General features: G+C 37.1%; 1 protein-coding gene across 1 annotated transcript in view; it reads right to left on the bottom strand.

The window, feature by feature from the left end:
- Positions 1 to 26139, bottom strand: part of GPC6 (glypican 6) — a 1213294-nt gene that overhangs the window by 897342 nt on the left and 289813 nt on the right. Inside the window, exon 2 of the mRNA XM_011933786.1 lies at positions 7614 to 7772. Coding sequence (XP_011789176.1) covers positions 7614 to 7772 — 159 coding nt within the window. The remainder of the gene's footprint in view (positions 1 to 7613; positions 7773 to 26139) is intronic.

Below are 26139 nucleotides of genomic sequence, written 5' to 3'. Positions count from 1 at the left end.
ACTTTGAGGTATGTGGTAGGGGTCTTAGAATTAGAAAAAGATTGGAAGTCCATTGCTGAAGTCAGAGCTGACGATCAGCAGTGTGTAGTCTCAGCTTTGAAAGATCTGTCAAAGTTCAAAGGAAGGGAAAGAAAAGAAAAGAAAAGAGGGAAGGAAGGAGAAAGAAAGAAAGAAGAGGAGGAGGAAGAAGCGGGAGGAGGAGGAGGAGGAGGCAGCGGAGGAGGAGGAGAGAAGGAAGGCACATTCCAGTTGTACAAAGATCTGGGTTCTACACGCACACATTTAAAGGACCCCCTCCTAGGATCTTCTCTTTCAGTATTGTATAAACGCAAGGCTTGAAAGGCGTTTGTGATTTGTAAACCTATTAAGTAGCTCTGTCAAAGCCAAAATCTCTAGTTGGACAATTTTTATTTTTGGAAGATCTGCCCTTTGGGAAAATTGGCAGATTACTTCCCAATGCCAGTGAGACTGTTTCTCTAATTTCTGAAATTCAGTTCAGCACATTCTGATTTCAAGAGGAGTGTCCTTCAGATGCAATACGTATTGCTGAGCTGGTAGCCTAGCAAATGTACAGAAGGCATTCAGCTAATTACTTCTTAGAATGATTAACATTATAAGCCCTAGGAATTGTAGTTACCTATTATTCTGTGCAATGATTTAGGACAGCAGCAGCACAATACAAGGAATTATTACATCTATTTATCTGCATAATATTAATAACATCATAGAGGGGTGTGTGTTGTGTGTGTGTGTGTGTGTGTGTGTATGTGCTTATACATGTATTTGTTGGTGTGTTAGGACATTGGAGGTGGTAAGACAATAGTGTCTGTCTTGCTATGATTTATTTAGAAAATAATTATTGTTCCTGAATTCCTAGGGAATCTATTTTTGAAAAGTCAACGTGATTAGTAAAACATTGGGAAGTAGCAAGAGACAGTAACTTGAGGACTATGGTAGATTACGATACAGAAATAATATTCCTTTCCCCACTTCCACTTCCTTAGGAGTAGTATAATCTCTTGTCCCACTAACGCTGGAAATTGTCATCAGATTTGCTTTGGCTTATAAACCTTAGGAAGACAGTGTGGCAATTCTAGTTTAGGCTTTAAGGAGCATTCTGCCTCCACCTGTCTATATTAGCATCAGCACACTCCACTAAGAGAAGAACATGCTTAAGACAGAGAACTGCTTTCAAAAGAATAAGCTACATATAGACCAGACCAGACCAAAATGACTCTAAATGCATAGAGTCAAGCCTACATGAGCAGCCAATCTCTAGTCAACCCAAAGATGTACTACAGAAAAATAAACACTTCTTGTTTATGCCCTGAAATTGTGTGTTTTTTGTTACAAAACAGTAGCAGGCCGGTGCAAGGAAGAAAACATTGTGACAGAATATCTATCTAATAGACATACGCTAAATGTCAATAAACTAACATTGTTGAAAACAAAATCAATAGTAAATTATTTACAATATGTCCGACAGACTTTGTGGACTTGCATACAAAATCTTTGATTCATTTTGTCTCATCCTGGCACTTTTTTAATTATTACAATCTTAAGACATTTTTTGAATATTGAACTGCAAGCTCTTCCAAAAAGTCTTCTTGGATGCCACTATATAGAAAAATTTCCTCCCTCCTCTTTCCAGTGGACTTCTACTTTAGGATACAAGCAATTCTGTCTTTCTTACTCTTGGGTTTATACTTATGCCTCCCCCAAAACGTAAACTCCTTGATAGGCATTGACCAAATTGTAATCATTATTAGTCATTTTTTAATCTACAACAATACTTGGTTAAGTGCATTCTCTGTGATAGGCTCTAAATAAATGTTTTCAAATAGAAATCACACATACAAAAAATCTCACCCTTGTGACAGGAAACATGAAAGATGCTATCACCATAGGGAAACCTATTTAGGGTTTATCCCTTTTCAAATAAGTGTATTCTCAGAGAAAATTAGGCCCAATATTAAAGAAATCATTACGTTACTGTCACCTCTACAGTATATAGATGAGAAACGATATTTAAAAACAAAACACAAGCAGATTTGCAATGTAAAAATATTATGTCACTGTATATGAATTATTTCTGCGTCCAGTTCAATGGGTAGTCTGTGGGTGTTACTATAGAATAAGTTCTTCGTAAGGATAGAACTTACTGTTCAATATTTTTATTTTGCTTTTAAAAATGCACTGGCTGCCAAAATTTCTGGACAAATGTATATCATTAAAATACATTAACAAAAGCCAGGAAGGAAAGTAAAATAGTAAGACCAAGAACACATTAAACAAAAAAGTTCATATGGAGCTCCAAATGTGAATACATTTCAGCTCAAATAAATCCAAAGGAAAAAAAGGAACCTAAATAAAATATCCCTTCAACTAAATCTTCCTGCCTCTGAATAATCCATATTCCACAGACATGCTTGGAGGATAGGGTGTTAGTGCCGACATCAAGATAGAAACCACTAGGCTTTGTGAGGTAAAAAAATAATAATAACAATATATCTTCATTGGTTCAATAAAGGCTTTTACAAAAAAAAAAAAAACACCCATTCCTCTTTAATTTAGGGACAAATTCCAACTGAATACTCTTCTTGCCTTTCCCAAAGATATGGGTAGATTCTTTACCCACCAATATTTCTACTGCCCTTTTAAAGAAATACCAAGAATTTTTCTTTTTTTTTTTTTTGGAGACAGAGTCTCGCTGTCACCCAGGCTGGAGTACAGTGGCCAGATCTCAGCTCACTGCAAGCTCCGCCTCCTGGGTTCACGCCATTCTCCTGCCTCAGCCTCCCGAGTAGCTGGGACTACAGGCGCCGGCCACCACGCCCGGCTAGTTTTTGTATTTTTTAGTAGAGACGGGGTTTCACCGTGTTAGCCAGGATGGTCTTGATCTCCTGACCTCGTGATCCGCCCGTCTCGGCCTCCCAAAGTGCTGGGATTACAGGCTTGAGCCACCGCGCCCGGCCCAATAATTTTTCAACAGTATCCATTCAAAAGAAATAAAAATTTAGAATTTCAACCAAGTATTGACTTCCTATATATAACATGACTATTTCTAATTCTGATTTAAGTATTAGGTTACAGTCTTGGATTCATCATTCTAGTGGAAACTTGGCAAGTCATTTACCCTGTCAAGCCTCCAGATTCCTTGAGGGCTGGACTATATTTAGGTGGGTAGTTTTTTTTTTTTGTTTTGTTTTTTTGTTTTGTTTTGTTTTTTTTTTTTGTAGAGTTAAAAACAAATCTTCCACTTTTCCTTGACAGTCATTTCCACATCCTCCCCACAATAACTAGGACAGGACAGGCCCGGCAGGGTGAGATAGAGGAATAGGTGGTGTTGACCACAAGACGCCAGCACATCTGGGAACTGGAAAGCACTGGAGAGATGATGTGGTAGGTGGCTGAGAGCAGAGATTCAGGAGTGCTCAGGCTGGAATGGAATCCTGACTCTGCCATTTATTATAACATTTGCGTGGTTGCAATTCAGTTTGCCTCAGATACATAGGGTTAAAATCTATGAACGGTAAGACACAGGGTCAGATGTTGCCTCTTATTACTATTACTACTAACTAATAGCTACTATTACTACTAGCTGCTACTTGCTTGTTCTCCATTTCCTCTTACATATGAGCTACTTGGTAGCACAACAGCAAAACAGGACTTAGACACGAATGCCAATTTGACAGGCTAGTCACTGAATATGAAAATGCTAACAATGAGTGAGTACACAAAGATGACTCTCCTTTTGTCTACGGTTTAATATACCTGTGTTTATCTGTTGCTTGGGGTGTTTGGCAGAGGAGAAGAAGGTGAGAAGGAAGGCAGTAATGTGATCTTTCTGCCTGATATACTAAGTTGGGTCACTGTCCAAAATTTTAATCCTGGGGAGCAACAGAAAAGCTGGGCTTGGCTATAGAGCATATTCAGAGCATCCCTCTATAGTTCGGAGAGAACTTTTGCAGTGGCCAGGACCAAGACCAAAGGATGAGGGGCTTACAGGGATGTGTCGTGAGAGCCAGAAATTGAGATTTGGTTGGAGAAATAAGAAAAAGGTAAAGCAGCAAATAGCTTGTTAGACCCTTGGAGAAGCAATGTCAAGAAAACTCTATTATATAGACTTTTATCATGACACTTTAATTCTATATTCAAAAATTTTAAAAAGGTATACAGCTATAGGAAAATTCTCTGCCAAAGAATCAAAATTTCTGGAATTGATAGAATATGCTTTTAAAATTCGTTGCCTCTCAGGTACGAATGCTAGGCTAATCTTGGAACTAAGCACAGAAACTTACGAAGGTTGGGTAATAACTCAAGCTGATTCCACTTTAACTTCCTACCATCTGATGAGTATAATTTTATAAATTATAAAATTATAGTGTCTCTTCTAAATGTTACCAAAGTATCAATTTAAAAAAGACAGGGAAAGTAAGACAATAAATAGAATATGGTTTTAAGTTAACAGTATTGGAATCTCAAATTTTAAAACCAGTCACCGCTGACACAAAATAAAAAGTTAAATGGAATCAAAGCATTTCTCATACAGCAAGAAAAGTGATAACCAGAGATTAATCATTACCAGCGATTGAGCTTAGCCTCTCTAAATATATATTGGACTAGATCACATGTACGGAATTTAAATTGCTGCTGCACTTAATAAAAATAGAAAACTCATCAAACTTTCTTAATTTTAATTAAGCAGTGGTTTTTCATAAACAGCATATAGCCAACAAAGCTATACACAATCCAAAAGACAAATTAACACTTCTGAGAAAGTGGAAACAGAGGCAGAACCTCAAAATAGACAAGATGGATGAAGAGACTCCAGCAATGATGCAAAATGACTAACATAATAGGAAGTTACTAAAATAAACTCCAAGTCCTTCATAATACTGTTGGTGTATGTGGGAAAATAAAACTCAAAGAAAGTAATATTCTATAACTGAACCTAGATAGTTTTGTGCTCACATCAAATTGACATTCATCAATAAGTAACATGAGAGAGTATTTGGGGGAAAAAATGGAAAACTACCCACATGAATGCACAATCATTCATGGAAGGTGACTTAGCAGACTCACCTTTGAGATATAAGAAAATAAATCATAGCAGTGTATAACTGACCCTCATGAATCTGCCCAGAGAAAATAACAGAAAATGTGACAGTGACTTTTTAATTGATAATGACGATTATTACTATTATTTTAAGTCAAAGTGCTTCAGGAGTTGAGATTATTAGAATCACGTTTAGATTCTCTCTTTTTTTTTTTTTTTTTTCACTCTGGCTGAAAGCCTCCAAAAAAAAAAATCTTAATTTCTCTCCCATCCCACCCAATGCAACTGCAATAAAATGAGTGGTTGCTAAAGAATTCATCCCCCTCTTAGGTCAGATTAGGTCAGATCTAATCTTAGCAAAATCAATATCCTGTCAAACTGATTGACATCATACCCTTAAATACATTAGAACAATTCAAGATATACGTATATAGAGATAGGGAGGGAGTAAGTGAGAAAGTGGAGACAAGTTTCTTTAATAGGACAAACCAGATGTGGGATTAGAAACTACAGATGCAAAGATATTAAGTTATCGATATAATACAAGAAGTATAAGGCTCAGTCTTGTTTGTTTTGTTTTTGTTTTTTGTTTTGTTTTTGATTTGTTTTGTTTGTTTTGTGATGGAGGCTCACTCTGTTGCCAGGCTGGAGTACAGTGACACAATCTTGACTCACTGCAACCTCCGCCTCCCGGGTTCAAGTGATTCTCCTGCCTCAGCCTCCCCAGTAGCTGGGACTACAGGTGCCTGGCACCACGTCCAGCTAACTGTGTGTGTGTGTGTGTGTGTGTGTGTGTGTGTGTGTATTTTTAGTAGAGATGGGGTTTCACCATGTTGGCCAGGATGACCTCGATCTCTTGACTTCATGATCCACCTACCTCAGCCTCCCAGAGTGCTGGGATTACAGGCATGCGCCACCACGCCTGGCCGGCTCAGTCTTGTTGAATGACTTTACTTGTTTTAAAAATGTCAGCTCTCCATAAAGCTACCTAATATTTATTTTGTTGTTGTTGTTGTTGTTGTTGTTAAAGAATATATATATACTATGAATAATGTCCTGGAATTATTTTAACATCATTTTGGAGTATAGCTTTATAAATGCACTAGAGTTTTTGTTTTTTGTTTGTCTGTTTGTTTCCCAGGGACACAGGTCAAAATCAGTGGCAACAGATCATTATCACCTGCTTTATGTAACAAATGACAAAACAGTTCAATTTGCTGTAGCTCGAGGTGATGGAGTGTAGTCCTCCAAACACACAATCCTATCTGGGGCTCCTAATGTCACTGGTTTTGTAACCTGTAATCAAGAGCAACCCCTAAGTACTCCCTAGCTGCATTTAAGAAAAACATTCACAGCATCACGACTAAATAAAAAATTCTTTTCACATACATCCACATATACAGTTATACACAAGGGAGAGCCAAAGATAGAATGTGAAGATGTTGAAACATACTTGCAGAAAGATGAAACCCCAGTCACTTACACAGAAAGTGTCACATCATTGGCACTGAAAATACCAGGTAGACCTGTCTTCTGTAAACTTGAGAACCGATTTGAAAAAGATCGGTGCTGCTATAATAGTTTAAAACAGCAATAAAATGGAACATTTTACCTACCACACAGGAAAGAAAAAAGAAACATGAAAACTTTGGCCAACCTTTCCTAAACTGGCTCTGCTGTGCATTGACTGAACTGAGAGAAGAAAATTAATAGCAGCTCTTTTGCTCTAGAGTAATGCTGTAGGACCAACGGAGCCCAAAGAAGGTTCACCACAAGGTGCAAGTCTGGTTTACAAGAAATCACAGTAAGGTACATCCATTGCTTAAAGCACTCAAGACAACACAACATCGAAAAATACTGAATGTATTGTTTTCACTGTTGATATTGTTTATAAAGAATCAAACTACCTTTCAATATTTTCAAAATATTCAGGCTCTAATGAGAAAAATCAATGCTGAAATTTCAGTAATAATTTGTAATATAAAAATGTTTATTTAACAAATAGAATATAGAAATAACACTGACTGCTTATAATCAGAATATCAGAAGAGGGTCTAAACCTTATATAGAATGCACAACTGCCATGTAAAACGTGCTACATGACTACAATGGCAAAGTCTAAATAAAGGAATCTGTGTCGCTGACATTCAAAACAAGCCTTTCCTCTTCACATATGATGTTATATTTCAAATAATCTTAAGTTACACTTATTTTTTAAGGGAGAATCCCCATAAGAAAACTAGACAAGCTGCAGTATAACAAAAGCGGAATTATAACTCCTTTAATGAAAACTTGAGCTAAATCTTTACAATAATCTCACAGGCAAAGCACAAATGCAAAGCAGCTCTTTGTTATACCAGGTTTTACCAAGATATTACTAAAAAAAAAAAAATACTGTCAAGAAAACTCATGCCTTTTCTAAAAATAGACAATGCTATAAATATTTAAGAGGGATAGAAAAGCTCCCTTTATAAAAAATATTTTTCATATGATTCCAAGACTCTCATAGAAAAGTGCACCTATAGCAAAGTCAAGTGAAAACCATTTCACCTACCGTCAAATTTCTTATGCCTGGACACAAACGTGGTGCGCACAAAATGGCTTGTTTCTTCCACCAGGTTTTCAAACTCAAGTTTGCTCTGTTGGCTTAACTTGTCTTCCATTTCTGTGGTGCAGCATGTATATTCCTGAGGACAGATTCTTAAGTGTTCCCCTGCAAAGAGAAGTTAAATGTCACTATTGCATTCTAAGGACTTTTGGTAGATGTTAGAGATTTCACTTCTCTAACACTTTGCTCAAATCTTAGGGTGCTTGTTCCATGTACTTCTCCAGCTGTCACCATGAACTCTATCTGGGCCACAGCACATCAGTGTATCTAACATTCCAAACACGTGCTGGACTTAAGTTGAACCTGATATTTAGTCTCTGTCCCTCATCATGTAAGTGAAGGTGCATCAAACACTTCAAAATACCATGGCATTTTTTCCTGGCTTGTATTTTTAACGCCTCAAGTAAACATCAGGTGATACAATGACACAAGATGTAATACAGCTATGTATGCTTGTCTTGGGAAACCTCAAGTAAGGCAAAAGACACTTAGTCCCATCACCAAAAGCAAGAAAAGATGGGAACTGTCCCTTGGGTTCTCTTTCCGCAAGTCTGTCCCTGGGTATGCATCAGCTTTTCTCTAAGTCCAGGTGAGTGCATTTTTAATGGTAGGTCTCATTCGCTAAGTTGACATTTCTTGTCAGACAGAAAACATTCTCCAGAAAGAAGGAAGTCACTGATGGGTTTAATTAATGCTTACATTATACGGAAATGTAGAATAAAAGGAATGAAAGCCTTGTATTTAATTCAACAGATCTATCTACTTCTTTCGACAATATTGCTTTCTTTAGTGCTATTTGCAAGTAGAAGCCAATCCTTTGCTTCATGAAATTAAAATAGTCTGTTATTGCATAAAAAGTGAATTTCCAATTGAAGCAGCTCAGTGAGTGTCAAAAATCTTTCTCACAGCCTGTGGAGGGAAGAATGGAAATCCACCCAATGTCTTGCTAAATAAAGCCAACAAATTGCTCCTGCTATTAAAGTCACTGTAAGACACTGAAAACAAACGAACAAAGTACTTGACTCTGTGATTTAAATTCATTTATAATGTTTAATGGTACTTATAAAAGTATATCCTATGATCTTGTGTGAAGCATAGGGTGTCTCATGATTCTTCGTGTAGTTTCATGCTTAAGCTCCTACTTAAAACAACAGCAGAATAAAAAAAAAGTTTACAAGGATGTATAACGTTAGGTCTTTTGCCGTTCTGAAGCATCTTTTTTTTTTTTTCTTTTGCTGTTAGGTGTTTGAGTTCCTAACTAAAAGACACACAAATGCCCAGCAATTATAAGAAACAAAAACAAAAACAAAAACGCTCAACGTGACTAATCATCAGGGAAATAGGGAAATGTAAATCAAAACCACTATGAGGTATCATTTCACCCCAGTTAGGATGGTTGGTATCAGAAAGATAAAAAATAACCAATGCTGGGGAGGATCCAGGGAAAAGGAAACTCATATATTGTCAGCGGGAATGTAAATTACGATAGCATCTATGGAGAATAGTATGGAGGTTCCTCAAAAGACTACAAATAGTATCCAGCAACCTACTCCTGGGCATTTATCTGAAGAGCAGGAAATCAGTACATCAAAGAGACATTTGCACCCCATGTTTACTGGAACACTACACACAATAGCCAAGATATGGAATCAGTCTAGGTGTCCAAAAACAAATGAACAGATAAAGAAAACGTGGCATAAGTACACAATGGAACAGTATCCAGCCTTAAAAAGGATGCTAGCCCGTCACTCACTGCAACATGGATGAAACTGGAAGACATTATGTTAAGTGGCATAACCAAGAACAGAAAGATAAACATTGCATGTTCTCATTCATATATGGAAGCTGAAGAAAGGATCTCTTGGAAGTCGAAAGCAGAACAGAGGATGCTAGAGGCTGGGAAGGGTAGAGGAAAGTAAGGGGTCTGTGATAAGGAGATTTGTTAAAGGATACAAAATTATAGCTAATAGGAGAAATAAGTTCTAGTGTTCTACACCACTGTAGAATGATTATAGTTAACGATAACATATTACATAGTTTCAAAATGCTAGAAAGAGGTTATTGAATGTTCTCAACACAAAGAAATGATAAATGTTTAAGATGATAGACATGCTAATCCCCCTATCTGATCACTATACATTTTATGTATCAAAAGATCACTATGTACCTCCCATAAATATGTATAATTGTATAATTATTTTATGCCAATTAAAACAAAATAAAAATAAAGGTATATCTTATTAAATTTCTAGAAAGGAAGGAGACAAAAAATAAACATATATGTAGTTTTTAAAGAAAAAGCAATGCATTATTCTTGAAAATGATAAACATCAAATTCAAGTTAATAATTTGCTCTCAGGAAGCATTAGGATTTCAGAGAAATACTCAAATACTTTTATATATCATCATTTATTTCTTAAGCTGCCTGATAGATATATGGTACTTAATGCATTATCTTTACTTTCTCTGTATGATGAAAATATTTCGTAACAAAAACTTGGAAATATGTTATTAAAGCTTAGTAGTCACTACAGTTTTCCTAGAGAGGAGGTCAGGGGGTAGCTATGAAGAATGTAAAAACAAGCAACCCTTGACCTTTGGAAGCCAGCCTGACACTCATTCTCCTGTTATACTTAAACATTCTCACAGAATGCCAACCTCACACAAGACTACTCTGAGACCATGAAAAAACAGACCAAGTAAGGCCACTTCATAGTTTTGTCTAAGCACAGAAAACAAGGTTACTGTGCCATTCAAAAAGTACCAAGCAGCTAGGCATGGTGCCCCCCGCCCCCTTTATCCCAGCACTTTAGGAGGCCAAAGCAGGCAGATCGCCTGAGGTCGGGAGTTTGAGACCAGCCTGACCAACATGGAGAAACCCTGTCTCTTCTAAAACTACAAAATTAGCCGGGAGCAGTGGCGCATGCTTGTAATCCCAGCTATTTGGGAGGCTGAGGCAGGAGAATTGCTTCAACCCAGGAGGCGGAGGCTGCAGTGAACTGAGATCACGCCACTGCACTCCAGCCTGGACAACAAGGGCAAAACTCTGTCTCAAAAAAAAAAAAAAAAGGACCAACCACTTCCTCTCTTGGCTAATATGATGGACTTCTTTACTAATCGCAGATTTATCATTGTGCTAGTCTTCCACTTTGTCAGCAAGACTTATTGAAATGCCTTATTAGAGAATTCGAGAATTACCTTATTATAGAATTACCTCTGCTTTCTGACAGCATCCAATCGAGCATGAGTCCCTGACTCTACGCACCCTCCCCTAAACACACACAACCAAAACCCATATCCTATAATAAATTCCTTCTGAGACCCTCTTACTGGGACATGGCTCTCCATGATATATTCTTGGTCTTGCAATAAATTATAAGTAAACCTGTCCAACTACAAGGGTATTCCTGATCATCTTTCACGTGACGATTTCGACACCACCAAAATGGAACAACGTGAGTTGTGAAATTTTTCCCAAAGTAATTATGATACCCACATCCTACTGAGAAGCATGGTTCTAGAGCTGAAGACCCTAAGACAGAATAAGTTGACTATCAAAGGCAAATGGTCCATCAATCACTAATTTTCCTTTTTATAAAATATCAAGCCCAAATTATAAGGACAAAAATTAAAAATCCACAAGCAAAATCTCTAAGTGTTATAATGACTTTTATACTGTCATTTATTATTTTCTTAATAACAAAAGAATATTATAATAAAGATTCTGACCATGTTATCTTTTTTCATATCCATGAGTATTTAAAAAATAGAATATTCAGTGGAGTTATGGTTTATGGTGAAATAGATGATAAGGGCAGTACATAAAGAGAAAATATTTCCTGAAGGAAACTACTAAATACATCAGTAGAGCACCCAATACAGGGTTTTGTGAATATCACCCAGAGTAGGTGATTTTATCAGTTAGTTCCTTTAACTCCACTTTGGTTGATGTTTTTCTGTGGCTGTCAGTTAATTTCATCATTTCTTTCTTAGGAATATAAAGGAAGCCCTCCCACTTCTTTGCGTGACTATTTGAATAGTATTTTCAGTTTCAATCACCTTGAGAAAGTGAAGTCATCAAAACTGGCTGATCCTGGCCCAGTTTTACTCATAGCCTGGGGCACGTGACCACAATTGTCAGTGATTTAAATTATCTTGCTGTCCCTTCACTTTCTCTCTCCATACTTATCTATCTATTCTCCATCTCCTCATCTCTCTGGGTTTCTTACTCCTAGGAAGACATATAAACATAAGTAAATGTGCAACCTCTTAAGAACATTTCCAGTTCTAGGAACAATCTAATACTACACTGAATTAGTAAGGCAACTTCTTACGTATACCTCCACGACTCTAAACTTCCACACGTACCTCCACGACTCTAAACTTCCACACGTACCTCCACGACTCTAAACTTCCACACGTACCTCCACGACTCTAAACCTCTACTACTTACAAGAAAAACTTAAGTATCTACACATCAAAATCACCCTGACAGCTTAACAATGAACCAGAAACATGGCCACTACATTTTTTTTTTTTTTTTCACATAAACCTAGACGGGGCTTGTAGTTCCTTATGTTTCCACATGGGCTGGGTGTTCCTTAAACTGCAAATGGTTTCATGTCCAAATAATATAGACAACCTTCCACCCTGCAAGATACCATGATTTGCTCTTCCTTCACTCCATATGAAAGTGCATTTTTGAAAGTTTTTTGTATTATATCTTTTGAGATTTTTAAAATAACAAGTCTTCTTAATATTTTCAGTTCTTTAATTTCATATTTCTAGTGTGATATATAAGTAACAATTACATTAATATGGGTACTAAAAGGTGACACTGTAATTTGACCTTACCACTTACTAGCTATGTGAAGTGAGAGGGAGATGCTTAACATCTCAATTCATCATCTGAAAGAATGGAAATGATGATAATAGGTTAGGAGATAAAATAGGGAAAAGGTTTAGCTCAGAGCTTAGCAAATTTTCATCAGATATTTTAATTTCATAAACTATAATAAGAAATACATCTAAGTAATGACTTTAAAATGTTGCTATGAGGATATCAAATGTTTTTCTTTACTATTACAATTTCTAAAAAGTAAAAGTACAAAAGCTCCACATGTGTAAACACACAAAATGACTAGATAAAAGGAAATAGATTTCTTCAAAATAATCGATCTATTGTTATCTAATTATTATTGGAATTGATAACTGATTGATGTCAACAAAGAATAATTCATTGCACATATATGTTCTCTTAATTCTTTTAAATTTAAGTAAATTACAAACTAAGGATAGTAGATGCAAGATAGATTTCACTATTTTCAAAATTTTTCCAGACATAAAAGTTAAATTAACAAGAATTATCCATCTATTGGAAGGTGGTATAACCTCCTCATATCATGGCAAAAAGAGTAGCGGTAAAGGTTTAGAAAGAAGTAATTAACAGTTGCTAATGTCTCTAAGCTATGTCTAATCATCTAATGTTGCTAAGTTATGACAAAAGCAAACTTACGAAAACTTTTTCTGGGAGGAAAAGAGACATAGATGTTTGGGGGGCAGGTGATGGAGGTATCTTCAGCAAAGTCACATCACAAAGTCCAAGCAGGCATCTCTCATTATTATCACTCATTCAGAAGAGATCGGTAGCTCAACAATTAATTCTCATGTAGAATATTTTCAACTTGTTTAGAGAATAACAAACAAATTGAAAAAATGAAAATGTTGTTGCCTCTGTAATACTGCCTTGAGTTAATTACTTTAAAAGGCTTTAGTATAAACACTGGTAAGCATGTGAGTGTATAAACTTTAATCTATACCTTTAGGGGCAGTTACCATTTATAGTACTTCAAACAGGAATCTATACACTTGGGGTAGCTATGGCAAGCTTTCAAAAAGTATTAACTAAATCAATACCAGGATTTACTAATGGGAAGAAGGGATGTTAAAAATAAATGTTCATAAGTGAAATTGGTGTTGTTCAAGCTATGGGGTTGGCAGCATTATTCACAAAAACCAAAAGGTTGAAACAATCAGAATGCCCATCCACAGGTGAACTGATGAACAATTTCCAGTACACATACAATGGATTATTATTCTGCCATAAAAAGCAATGCAGTACTAACACATACTATCACATGGACATTATGTTAAGCAGAATAAGCCAGTCACAAGAGGACAAAGACAACATGATTCCACTTATATGAGGTGCCCGAAGTAGTCAAAAGTATGCAGACAGAAAGTAGAATGGTGGTTATCTGGGACTGGGGGCAGGAGAAAATGGAGAGTTACTGTTTAAAGATTATAGAATTTCAGTCTGGGAAGATGAAAAAGTTCTAGAGATGGATAATGGTGACGATTACACAATATGAATGCACTTGATGCCATTACACATACTCTGTAAAATGGGTTAAAACAGTTTTATATATATATATATATATAACCAGTATTTTAAAAAGTAAAACATTTAAAAAGTTAATTTGGCCAAAAAAGTTTTATAGGCTCTCCTCCCACTGCATGAATGAAACCTGAGAATCACAGAGGCCTGGCAACCTAATTCCTTGATCTGGAATACTAGTCCTATGGTCCCACACCATCCAGAGAGAACTCTGCTCACAGACACATACAGGCTCATCACTGAGGTCTGCTAGCCAGAAAATGTCTGAATGTATGGCTGAATTCAGCCTGAGCCTTGCTTTCTTTGTAACATGTTACTAGATAGGAAGAAGGCTGTGGGAGAACTGAAGAACGGAAGTGTAGCTCTTCTCTTCCACTGATCTGAGCCTGCTGATATTCCTTAAAATTCTGACAATTATGAATGATCAGAGAAGCTAAGGAAAATCTGTTTTGCTTGGGTTTAATTTTTTTTTCCTAAAAAAAAAATCTGCAAACCATGGCTGATGGGTCAAACACAGTCCATCATCTACTTTTCTAGGACCAGTGAGTCATGGTTGGGGAAAACATATCATAAGACTCTTTTGACTATGTGAGAGCTTAATGCAATTCAAATTTAGGTGTAAAGTTTGATAATGACACAGCCACACTTATTCATTCATGGACTGTCTATGACCGCTTTGGCATTACAACAGCAGAGTAGTAATGGCAGAGACCATGTGACCAGCAATGCCTGAAATATTTACTTGGTGAAATCATGGCAGCTACTTTGCTGTATGAAGAAGAATCCAACTCCATCCCTTTCTGTTCCAATTTCTCCAAACAGCAAGAATTCCTATTCTCAGCAGAACTACCTTCTGACACCTACAAGTATTTGATATAACAATGAAATTATTCCAAAGTGGTAACTTATGAAGGAGGAGAAAGTGCAATCCTTTAAGAGTTTCCCACTCATATTCCTTTCTCAAATTGCCAAAGGTTCTTCATAATATGTCTAATATATAATTAGATACAACACTTAGCTCAACTGAAAAGGAGCCAGTCACTCCCAGAACCACTAATAATAAAATCAGGATAAGAGTCCAAAAATGAAGAAAATGAAAAGCTGAAACTACAATAGCTATACCCTTTATTGGAAACTTTCTATGGGCAAATCATTATGGTAGGTTCATGTCATACGGAAGTAGACACAGGGCCACATAACCACGATTACACAAGCTGATGCTTTCTTAGGGCACTTGAAGTGGATGCCAGTGAGTTCCTTGGGTCCCCGCCTTTTTACAGAGCTCTTCACAAGCTCTAAAATAAAAAAGAGAAACTGTAGATGTGAAAGAAGGGAGTTCTACCAGGAAGTTGCAGAATGAGCTCAAGGACATATGAGCAGACCATAAATTGTCATCTGTTTTCCAAAGAAGAAGAGATGAGGCTGCCCCTCTCTCTGCACGCCTCTTTCAACTTACGTGTTGCTCTTCACAAGATATTTTCCCAAATGTTTGCCCAGATGTTCATTTTCACTACAAGATGCTGAGGTGACAGCAGAAATGTGATTCTGCCAGATCCCACTCCCTCCAGGGATGACCTTGAGTCTGAAAATGGCCAAGAACAGACTTGGTGAGTGGCGTGGTGGGAAAGAGGAGGAGACGGGAGGACCTTGTTAACCCCACAAGCAAGCCTCTGCAGGTCTGCTACAGCAAGCTCTCTGCCCTCAGAGGTGACGCTCAGGGACCCTGCGATGCACATCCCAAACAAACAGACAAACAACAGAAATGAAGTGCCCAGAGTGAGTCACATTTCACAGACTTCAGCCAACTAACTTTTGGCTTTTATAGAGCTCTGGAGTGCAGAGGGAAGTTACTATTTTTGTCCTTCCTAGGAAGTAGATAGAGAGTAAAAATCTACAAAGTTGAAAGGTGATGGCAACATTGCTACTAACCAACTCCTCCTTGGAAAAATATTTCTTTTTCTTGAGTTTGGAGAAAGAGAGAAATGGGCCTTCCATTCCATTCTCCTGAGGAGCCTCCTGGAGCTTCTGCTTTTGTCTCTTTGGGGTTTTTCACCCATCTCCTCATACTCCTTCAGAATACTACTGCTGTTTTCTGCAGATGCAAAGCCAAGCACAGCCAGTCATTTCTTTCCCTTGGTCAAGGCTTCTCCTGTTTCTCTAGCTTCCTACTAATCTCAGCAGCCACTTCCTCTGTTTGAACCATTGTTTCTCAAGAGGGTGAAATCCTCTCCAAAGGAGGAAATAGTTAGTGATCCTGAAGGGGCAGGCAACAGGATGTCTCCAAGAAAAAAGAAATTCTTGGAAGAATCCTTGGAAGATTTCTCTCCCAAGTAGGAGATGGTCAGCAGTGGACCTAAGGAGGCTGCTGACAGCAAGAGCAACTTCAAGAAGAAGAAATAGCTCCATCAACTACCCCAGGAAGATCTGAATGTGAATGGCCCTTCCCTTGGAGCGGGACATGTCACACCCCTATTTCCTACCCCGTGTCCTACACCCCAATAAAAACCAGTTCACACCAAAAAAGATGGCAAGATGGCAAGATCTCACAAAACAGACAGCTTCAATTTCTGAAACTCCAAATTCCATTTGCTCAGAGGGCACTATTTATTTCAGACTTGGCCCTCTTCAGAGTGCGCAGTCTATGTCAGAGTTCTCTCATCCTAGAATTATTGAAATTCCCATAGGCAATGAGCACATCTGGTGCCAAGCAACAGTGTTCTCCTCATTTGACACGTCTCCTCAAATAAACAGACAGTTTGTTCATCTGGTGCTAAGGAAGTTAAGGAATTTAACCACACCTAAGGAAACAGGTGGAGGGAAGTGAAATCTTTTAGAATAAGTGAACTTTTAGCTATAGTTTCTGATAGCTAAGATAATTTAAACTGGAGTAAATAGACCTGGACTGTTCTTAGTCTCATAAATTTCCTATACAAGCTAATTGGGAAATGGCAGAATGTAGGGAAGCCAAATTTTTAAAATGTATGTTCCAGTTCGTTTCCTTAAGTTCAAATACCCTAAACCTCCACATAAGCACCTTTCAACATTTTTCAGTGTAAAGAGTTATTATAGATGATCCTCTCATATCTCTCAGGGCTGCTCTTGTTTAGTGAAGTTGCTTCAACACCATAATCAGAAATGTTCCAACTTTCACACAGGTTTTAGGAAATTCAATTAACATTCTACTTTAGGGGATCTTATCATTCAAAGTGCCTGTATTATTGTCATCCTTCGATCATGTCAATTTCCTGATAAAAACTTTAAATGCTAATTCTTCTAGTTCTAAAATTTAACTCTGCAAAAAATACTTCCAATCAGGCCCAACAGTTATGCAGACAGAATTTAAACATGCTACTCTAGAAGACACAGAAGAACCTTCTTAGTTCTTCTGCCAATGTTTCTGAGCCTTACCGTTTGGTTGACTTTCCTGTTTCAGAGAAGCTGAACTGTTTAGGGGTGAGGATGAGCACAGAAGAAGGTGTGATCAGAATGATCAAGGGATAAAGTGTATGGGAGGTGAGGAGTGGGCAGTGTGGGAAGGCAAGGCAGTCTTAGAAAGCAGGGAGCATCTGGAGTGAGAAAAGCTATCTTTTCTTTTTCTCACATCTAACCTTGGCCTTGGTATGCTATAAAATCATTAAACTTGTAAATTATTTGGTTATTTGTAAATAAAGGAAGTTTCTGCTCATATTAAATATATACAATTTATTCAATTTGTACAGATAAAAATTTTAGACATTTTAAAGTGCTGTCTCAACACGAAAGATAATCAGGAATTTGTATGTACAACTACACACATATACACATATACTCACATTACACACACAGAGAGATTCATTATATTTCTCAGCACCAATTTTTAAAAGATAATGAATAGAAAGATCTTGAGAGAAAATCTGAATTCCTGCTACTTTTCTTACTATATGCAAACAGTCCAGGAAATCTGTGGTCAGGCATTACAGAGCCGACGACAAAACATAGGAGCATTTTGATTATATTAAGAAACGTACAAAAAATCCTCATAATCACTGTGACAGGGCTCACTTGGGCAAAACAGTAAGCTTTTGTAAGCACCATGAGATTTAAAATTTTCAAGGGAAAGTCGACATACGTAGAAAAGTGTACAAACTACTTGTTGGAGGTAGTTCACAGTTTCAACATTAAATAGTACTACCATCCTTTTAATAGCATCGTATCATTGCAAAGCAGCATTTTTCCTTACTTTCCATTTCCCCAGCAGCAGGTGAAAATCATGTGGGGCAGGAAAAGAGGGTGATGGTATCCACCGTTATTCTAGGGCTTGAGAAGTTGTATGCTATCCATTACTAAATAATAGTGACTATGTATGAAATAAATTTTTACAATGTATATTGTTTTGAAATGGTCACTAAGTTTTTAGGATACAAATAGTGAATTGTTTGGACTTAATAAATAAAATGTTTAGTATTTCTTCTGGTTTAGGATGCCACAGAAAAATTAGTAGGACACTGTAATAGATTTGAGTCAGCATGGCTAGGCCATAGCACCCAGTAATGTAATCAAACACCAATGTAGGTGTTGCTGTAGAGGTAGTTTGTAGATGTGGTTAACATCCACAATCCGATGATTTTAAGTAAAGGAGATTACCCTCAATAAGGTGGGCAGGCCTAATCTAATCAGTTGAAAGTTTTTATAAGCAAAAAGTGAGGCATCCTGGAGAAGAAACTCTTCCTCAACACCCGTGCAGCATCAACTCTTGCATAAGGTTTCAGTCTGCCAGTCTGCCCTGCAGATTTCAGACTTGACAGCCTCACAATCTTATACCACAGGAGCCAATTCCTTAAAATAAAGCCTCTTTTCTCTCTCTGTCATATACATTACATATTATAATCTGTCATTATAATATATAAATGTAAATATATATGTTAAATATATATTCTTATATATAATTGGTCCTGTTTTTCTGGAGAGCCCTGGCTGATACAGACACTTGGGACTCCATGAACAGAATATCTGGGAACCTCTGCACTAGCTCTGTCATCTCCCTCTAGGTTTACAATGGCGTTCATCACGGCTGCCTATGATTATCCATTTAACCCAACGTTTAGGACCGTTGCATATTATTTTCATTCCCTTTTCAGTACCCGTCAATGTCAGTATCTGAGATATTATCAATGGGGTCAGTATTGTGTTAACCAACTCGCCAGTTTTGAGGGAAATCTATGTATTCTCCAATATAATTTCCAAATTACACCAATTTCCATGATATAAATACTCCCAACACAGCTGATTTCTAGCTGCCAAAATTGTGTCATGAAAGTTGAAGTGGGGAGAGATGTGCATAGCATCTTCTATGTAGTATTTCCTCCAGGCAGATCTGACAGACTTCAAGAGTATAACTATTAATAAAATAATTAGAAACTGATGGTATTTTGTTGTCCACCACTTTTAACATAATTGATTTAATTGTAAATTTATACACTTTTATTTTTAATAATTGCTGTTCTTAGGAAGAGATTCAAAAATTCCTGAAATTTTAACAATCAGTTCTCACAAACCAATATTAGCCAGTTCTAGCATGCCACTCCTTGGAGCTAAGAGTACTATGTATTGTTGATTGGCTCCTTCTTTCACTTAATTGAGTCCTAAGTCTAATAGAAAAGCCCCTAGACCAAGACAGTCCGCATTTCCACTACCCACGTAGATCTGCAGGTCAAACACCTATTTGCTTCAAAGGAAAATCAGTTCTTCACAATCATTTTTTGCTGCCAGAGTACAGTAATGAATTGCCTGGAGAGAGATGAGGAGGAGTAGAATAGGGTAGTTATTTTAAGAATGGTGGACAGTGGGGACTATGGTTCTACTGTGTGCTTAAAATCGCCACCTGTCACAAGAAGGGTTATCATCATGACAAGGTGAACCAAGGTAACTGATCCAGGTTTTGCAATTTTCAGTCCCAGACTGTTGCTTCTATTTCAGAACACAGAACCAAAGCCAAGTAGGAAGCTGTTACTCTATGCTACTGTTATGAAAGACCTAAGGTTCCATATTCCTAAGCCATCTGCTCATACCACTGCTATTATACCCCAAACTAGTAATTACGAGCTCTATCTTGTTTACTTTTGCCGTGCTCACTGCTTTAGCATAGGCCAACACAGAGGTTCTGTAATAAAAGTTAAATGGAATGCATCTGATTCTTCTCATGTTCTTCTCACTTTCTTCATTCATTTATTCATTCATTTGTTTAATTGTCACTCGAGAACACACAAGCAATGGGTTAGGTATAATGCTTGGTGCTGCACAAGAATAAGCAGAGACTTTGTGCTTAAAAATCTCAGAGTCCACTACGGAAGGAAGCATCTATGTTTTGAGTTGCATTCTAGAGATAAGCACAAGCTGTATAAGACCACACAATTCTGGACATCCACCCACCTATCCTTTGATACCTTTTATAAGGACAGTATTGATTTCATAGTCATTTACATTGTAATTCTGCCTACTTGATTTCTTAGCAAGTGTTAGTAGTATTACCAATCTCTCTGAGGCAAGAACATCGAAGTGGAGACTTCACCTGTTTCACTTCACCCCAGCTCAACCATCTTTCAAACTGCAGGACCTAACACCAGTTAGCATCAGCACTCAAGCTTAAAATACAATAGAGTATTTCAGAGCTCATCATATGAAGTAAAAATATTTCTTGTATATATTGTATATGCATTGGGACGCAATATATGGTATATGTCTTATGGTAGGTTGTGGGCAAAATATTTGAAATTCAATAATTGATATTGTGTGTAAGCACTAATAGAAAGGGCAAACAGTCCACATACTAATGCATAGTTTATGAGCCCATAAATAGCCTATGCTCACTGAGATAGGTTTAGCTGATTTTATGCATGCTTTCTTTTTCAATGATATCAAGATGTCCTCCTTGAAAATATTTTTAAGTATATCTACATCTCTACCACTCTTCCCAAAACACATTTATACAGGCTCATTTTCCATTTGTGTTTCATAAACATATTGTCTTGGTACCCAAAGGAAAGGCTAATTGCTAACCAAAGACAGAGAAATGTAAATAGTATTTATAAATATGTTGCAAACTTCAGATCTGCTCACAACTCAGTTGCCCTATTTACCTTAGGAGATGCCAAAAACTTCATATTCAAATATCCAAAGATGTTCTTAGTCCTATAACCTGAATGGTATCTTATCTGGATGATATTTTTTCCTTTTTCCATGTGTCATCTTTATGAAGAAGTTTGGTTAGATCTTGTTAAGCTGCTCCAACACTGTTTGCCAAGCTATGGCAAACAGTAATTCACCACCTCCTAGTGACCTTCTGCAACTCAGCTGACCAGAGATGCTGATTTCCATCTTTCACTCTCTCTCTTACTGCATAAATCAAATGAACTACCTTCTATAAATTCACCCACAGACAATCAATTTCAAGTTTATTGCAGTTGCAGTCCCAGAGCCCTCTTTGCTTACTCAAAGTTAGCCATTTTACTATTGAATTTGGTGATTCTTGGGTGATATACAATAAACTAATTTTCAAAGTGCTTGTTTTTGCTCCTGATAGCAGCAGATCAGCATTTTTACTAAAATATATGACAGCTGACATTAGAATTTTAAGATGTACTATTCAAAGCTCAATAGCTGTAAACTAGCTCAGACCAATTCAGTAGAAGGGCCAAGTCTAGGTGAGAGTGATTAAGAACATAATCAAATTGAACTCCCTGTAAGATTTCATGAAAAATTATTTTTCTTCCCTATAAAATACTGCAATTTCAGGAGGCATCCGTAAAAGCATGACTACAACACTCATCATATCACATAGAGTAAAGCAATAAAAGGTAAAGCGGCTAGAAATGTTACAAGATCTATGGTACAGTCTAAAGTATATATTTCTTTAATTGCCTGCCTCCATGACAATGGCACTCCATAATATCCAACCTTTTATAGCTCACAGAGCCATTAATTTATAATAATTACTTTAATTCCCACTAATCATTTAAGATGGATGCCCACAGGTAAATATCACTCAGTCTCTATTTCACAGATGAGGGATGTGAGGCCAACAAAAAGGAGACAGCCCTTTTCCCCTGGCATCACTGTTTCAATTAATAAAGGGCGAGAGGTCTCTTTCTAAAATTTGTGTATAGGGACCTAAATTAAAATGATACCACTTCAAATGATATAATAAATTCTAGCATCCTTTCCAACCTAGGGCTTTAAAATGTCAGTGTTCAGGTGACAACAGTACAGTCAAGCATTATCATTAAATGATTTGTGTGATTAAAGCTCAGCCATGGTTTTTAACCAAAAGGAGTTCAGAATCTCTGAAGAGGGAGAAACAAGGACTCATGAAATTAAAGCACATACCCCATATACCTAAAAAAGAAATGAAACGCTAAGCTGAGTTTTAAAGAATATACTGCATAAGGAGGAAGAGTGAAAAATGTCTTTAAATCGAACTTAATGTTTTTAAACATGGAGACTATAGGTAATAATATTATATTGTATACAGGAGATTTGCTGAGATAGATGTTAGGTGCTCTTACCACACACACACAAAAGGTAACTATGGTAGGTGACGGATATGTTAATTTGTTTGACTTCTAATGTTAACTTGCCTGACTGCAGTAATCATTTCACTCTGTATATGTATATCAAAATACCATATCGTTTTAAAATAAAAACAAAATCTCTAAATAATTTCTTTACAGAAAGCTTTTTTTTAATAAAACTTAAAATGTCTCAGTAGAAATAAAAACACAATGCTTAGGGGACACTAAGAATAATCACAGCTCTTCCTTCATGTTTATAATCTCTTTATTTGGGATGAAGTTCTTAGACTGCCAACAAAAGAGGCAGAAGAAACAGCTGCACACACCCTATGATGCTGCTGGAAGCCACATGTATCCCTGCTTTTACCTACCATTTAAATCCAAATATGCAAGATAACAATCTGATTAAGTCAGTATCATTTAACCTAAGAACATACTTAATTTATCAGATTGGCTCTTTCAAAGTAAGACATTAATGGAAAAGGGTCTTGAACTGGGACTTTTTAATGCAAGGGCTAGAGTGGGATGACATTCAATCTTTGAAGGGCAAATGTTGCTTCAGAAAAGTTAACTTCAGCCTATGTCAGTGCATCACCTAATGGTTATTTGAAATTGCCAGTTACATACTCTGTGGTCTAGCCTCCTATATTAAATGTTACTGTATTCGGGGAAGAGAAAATATATATGGATATATGTAGGCAATCAATAGTACACAAGGAAGATATTGATAGCATTTAACCCAATTTATAATATGTCTGTTACTTCTGTGATCTGGATTACTAAGTATGCCTTCTCAGGGCTCCTGCACAATTCCTTGCATAATAAGTATTCAGGGTCTACATCTTTAAGTCCTCCAAGTTTAAATAATTTCTCCTCAAAGAAACTTACACTGATCACCTTAGTTGACGTTCATCTACATGTCCCACATAAGTGAATTACCTTTGGTCTGTGCATCTATTATAGTGTCCTTTCTAATGCACCCTGATGTATGGTGATTTATGGAGAAGCTCATATTTCCATATTTTATTTTGATAGTAAAATGGAGTTAGGTTCTAGGCTCATTTCATTGCAAACAGAATTTTTAGCTATCAGAGTATGGGACAGAGTATTCAAAAGTTGTGCTGGATGCTGAACAAGTGTCTTCATTTTTCAGGAAGATATAATTTATGGCAAGATATCATACATCTCTGTTCACTACCTAATAATTGTCAAGGTTAAACACACAATGAACTTTTAAACTCTAGGATCCTACGATGTTGTGCATTCTCCTTCTAAACATAAGATGTGTATAGCAAATACATAAGGGTCTTGTGTGAGTAGGTTGTGAGCCATTATCAGTTCTTTATTAATTCATTTATTCACAATAGCTTTACTTTCCTCTACTCATTCTTTCAGTCATATATTGAGTGCCTACTGTTATAAGGAGATACCGCTGGCACCTATAAATAATTAACCATCTCAGAAACTTAGCCTTATACTCTAGTTTGAAAATCCATTGACCGACCTCAAGCTCAACCATCATCCCAGGCCTCGTTTTGTTAAGTACTTTGAGGGTGGTGAATAAAAAGAATGGCTCCTAAACAGATCAAAAATTAGTTCAGTTTTCCCACTTTGAGTGCCCAGAAAAGTCCATTCTGCTGTATTTTATAAAATTTTCAATTTCCAGGAGAAATTCCCAGAAATAAGGCCAGGAGTCAGAGGTAAGTGAACCTGTATAAACCTATTAGAAGAAAACCTGACAGTTTTCTCAGATAAAATCCTAGAAGCTATTCTATTTCACTGACACTCAAGTTTATTTTCTTTTCCAAACACATGCTCCTAGACAATTGGGTTTTGATAGCACATTCTGTGAGAATGATCTTTAGTTACCTCTTGGGGGGCATGTTCCTGACACTTTGCCCAAAGCATAATGGAGAGCAAATGAAATCCAAGGATTTGTTTCATCACTTTGCTGTGCAAATGGCTGTAATTTGCAAGTTCAGAAGCATGCAGTCTCTTGGGATTCACAGCAAATTCTCTTTTCTTCTCCCTTCAAACTAATTTTGCTTTTCATGATTGCTCTGCCAAAGGATATAGACTTGGTACGTACAAGGAGTGGTGGAATCTAGCCATGCTTACAGCTTCCATGGGATTCATCCTCAAATACTGCTAGGAGTCTATAGCTTCCATTGGAGTCAACAAGCAAACATGGATTTTACTATGAAGAAGGTCTTAGCCATTTACAACAACATAGTGACTTTTAATTGCTTATTTATGGTTCCTTCTGAAGAAGATCTCCTGCAGAATTATCGCCCTCTGCAGAATTATTATAGCTAAATTTGCAGCAACACATGACGAGGTACATACCGCACATTCAGTGCTGGCTTTTGGCACTTCATGCTATGGCGAAAAAAAATGAAGACATGGGCTTGAAAGACTGTCATAGCATCAGCCCAACTACATTTCACAGAAACCACATGTAGCTGAGTGCATTCTATCTTCCAGCTTCAAACATAAAGATGAATCTTTCTCTAAAATAACCTTTGTGTAGAGAAGAAGTCTCAATGCTGACAACAGTATCTCAAAAGCTAAGAATTATATTTGGATAACTTAAGTGACTTGAATAAAGGGTGTGTACATGTATGAGACAGGCAAACATAGATCTCCTTGTCCATATTAGAGGTGGGCCAATGTAAACTTTCCTGTCCAAGGCTACATCCTGTGGGGAGAGGTTGACATAAGGACTGAAGCAGTCAAGTGAAATAAATTCAGTCTGCAAGCTCCCCTCATTTGTCCCTCAGGTTATGCTCTATGGCAGGTTTTATTGTACCTATTTATTCATCTCTAGAGGTGAAGCAACTAACTTCCAATGTTCACCCCTTCTTGAAGCTGGCTTCACTTAGGAAGCATACTACTATTTGTCTTTGATTGCATGCCTGTTTCTGGTGACTTGTGGTTGTTCTGAGTGCTGGACAAAGTCAAACCTCTCAAAGTTACCCTGTAGTGCATTTTCTGGTATTTCAGCTCCTCCTTGCCTGAAAGAGTTGAGTATTTTTAAGTTCTACTAGATGAAGAAAGTCAGGTTCAAGGTCACACAGCCCTTATTAGTGAGCCCCAAATTTACATGCAATTTGTTTGTACTCACATATGAATGCTCCAGTGAACATGATGTTTCCCCCTCTCTTTCCACTGAAGTCTAATGGGAGGATATCTCTCTAATTCTTCTGAGTTCCCACCCTGTTTTTCCCAGGTTGCCACAGGCTTATTCTAGACTCACACTAGTCTGCATCCACACTCTCCTCCCACCTCTTCAAATCTTCCAGTGTGCCTGGTCTATGGGGAGACGTGGATTCCCATATAGATTTTAACAAAAGCTATTCAAAATGAGAGAAAAGCAGAAAGCTTTCAGAGAAGTTAATTCTTACAGAAAGCAAAAAAGAACAAAGAAAAGAATTTCAAACAAATGGAAAAGTTAGCAAAGCAATATCAAGACTTTTGATTTGAGGGATCATGGAGACATACATTTGAATCTTTGTCTTTCAACTTAGGA

The sequence above is a fragment of the Colobus angolensis genome, unplaced genomic scaffold (assembly GCF_000951035.1).
Source record: "Colobus angolensis palliatus isolate OR3802 unplaced genomic scaffold, Cang.pa_1.0 Scaffold13, whole genome shotgun sequence".
Classification (NCBI taxonomy): domain Eukaryota; kingdom Metazoa; phylum Chordata; class Mammalia; order Primates; family Cercopithecidae; genus Colobus; species Colobus angolensis.
The sequence above is the reverse complement of the archived record's forward strand: the minus strand, read 5'-3'. Positions and strand labels throughout refer to the sequence as shown.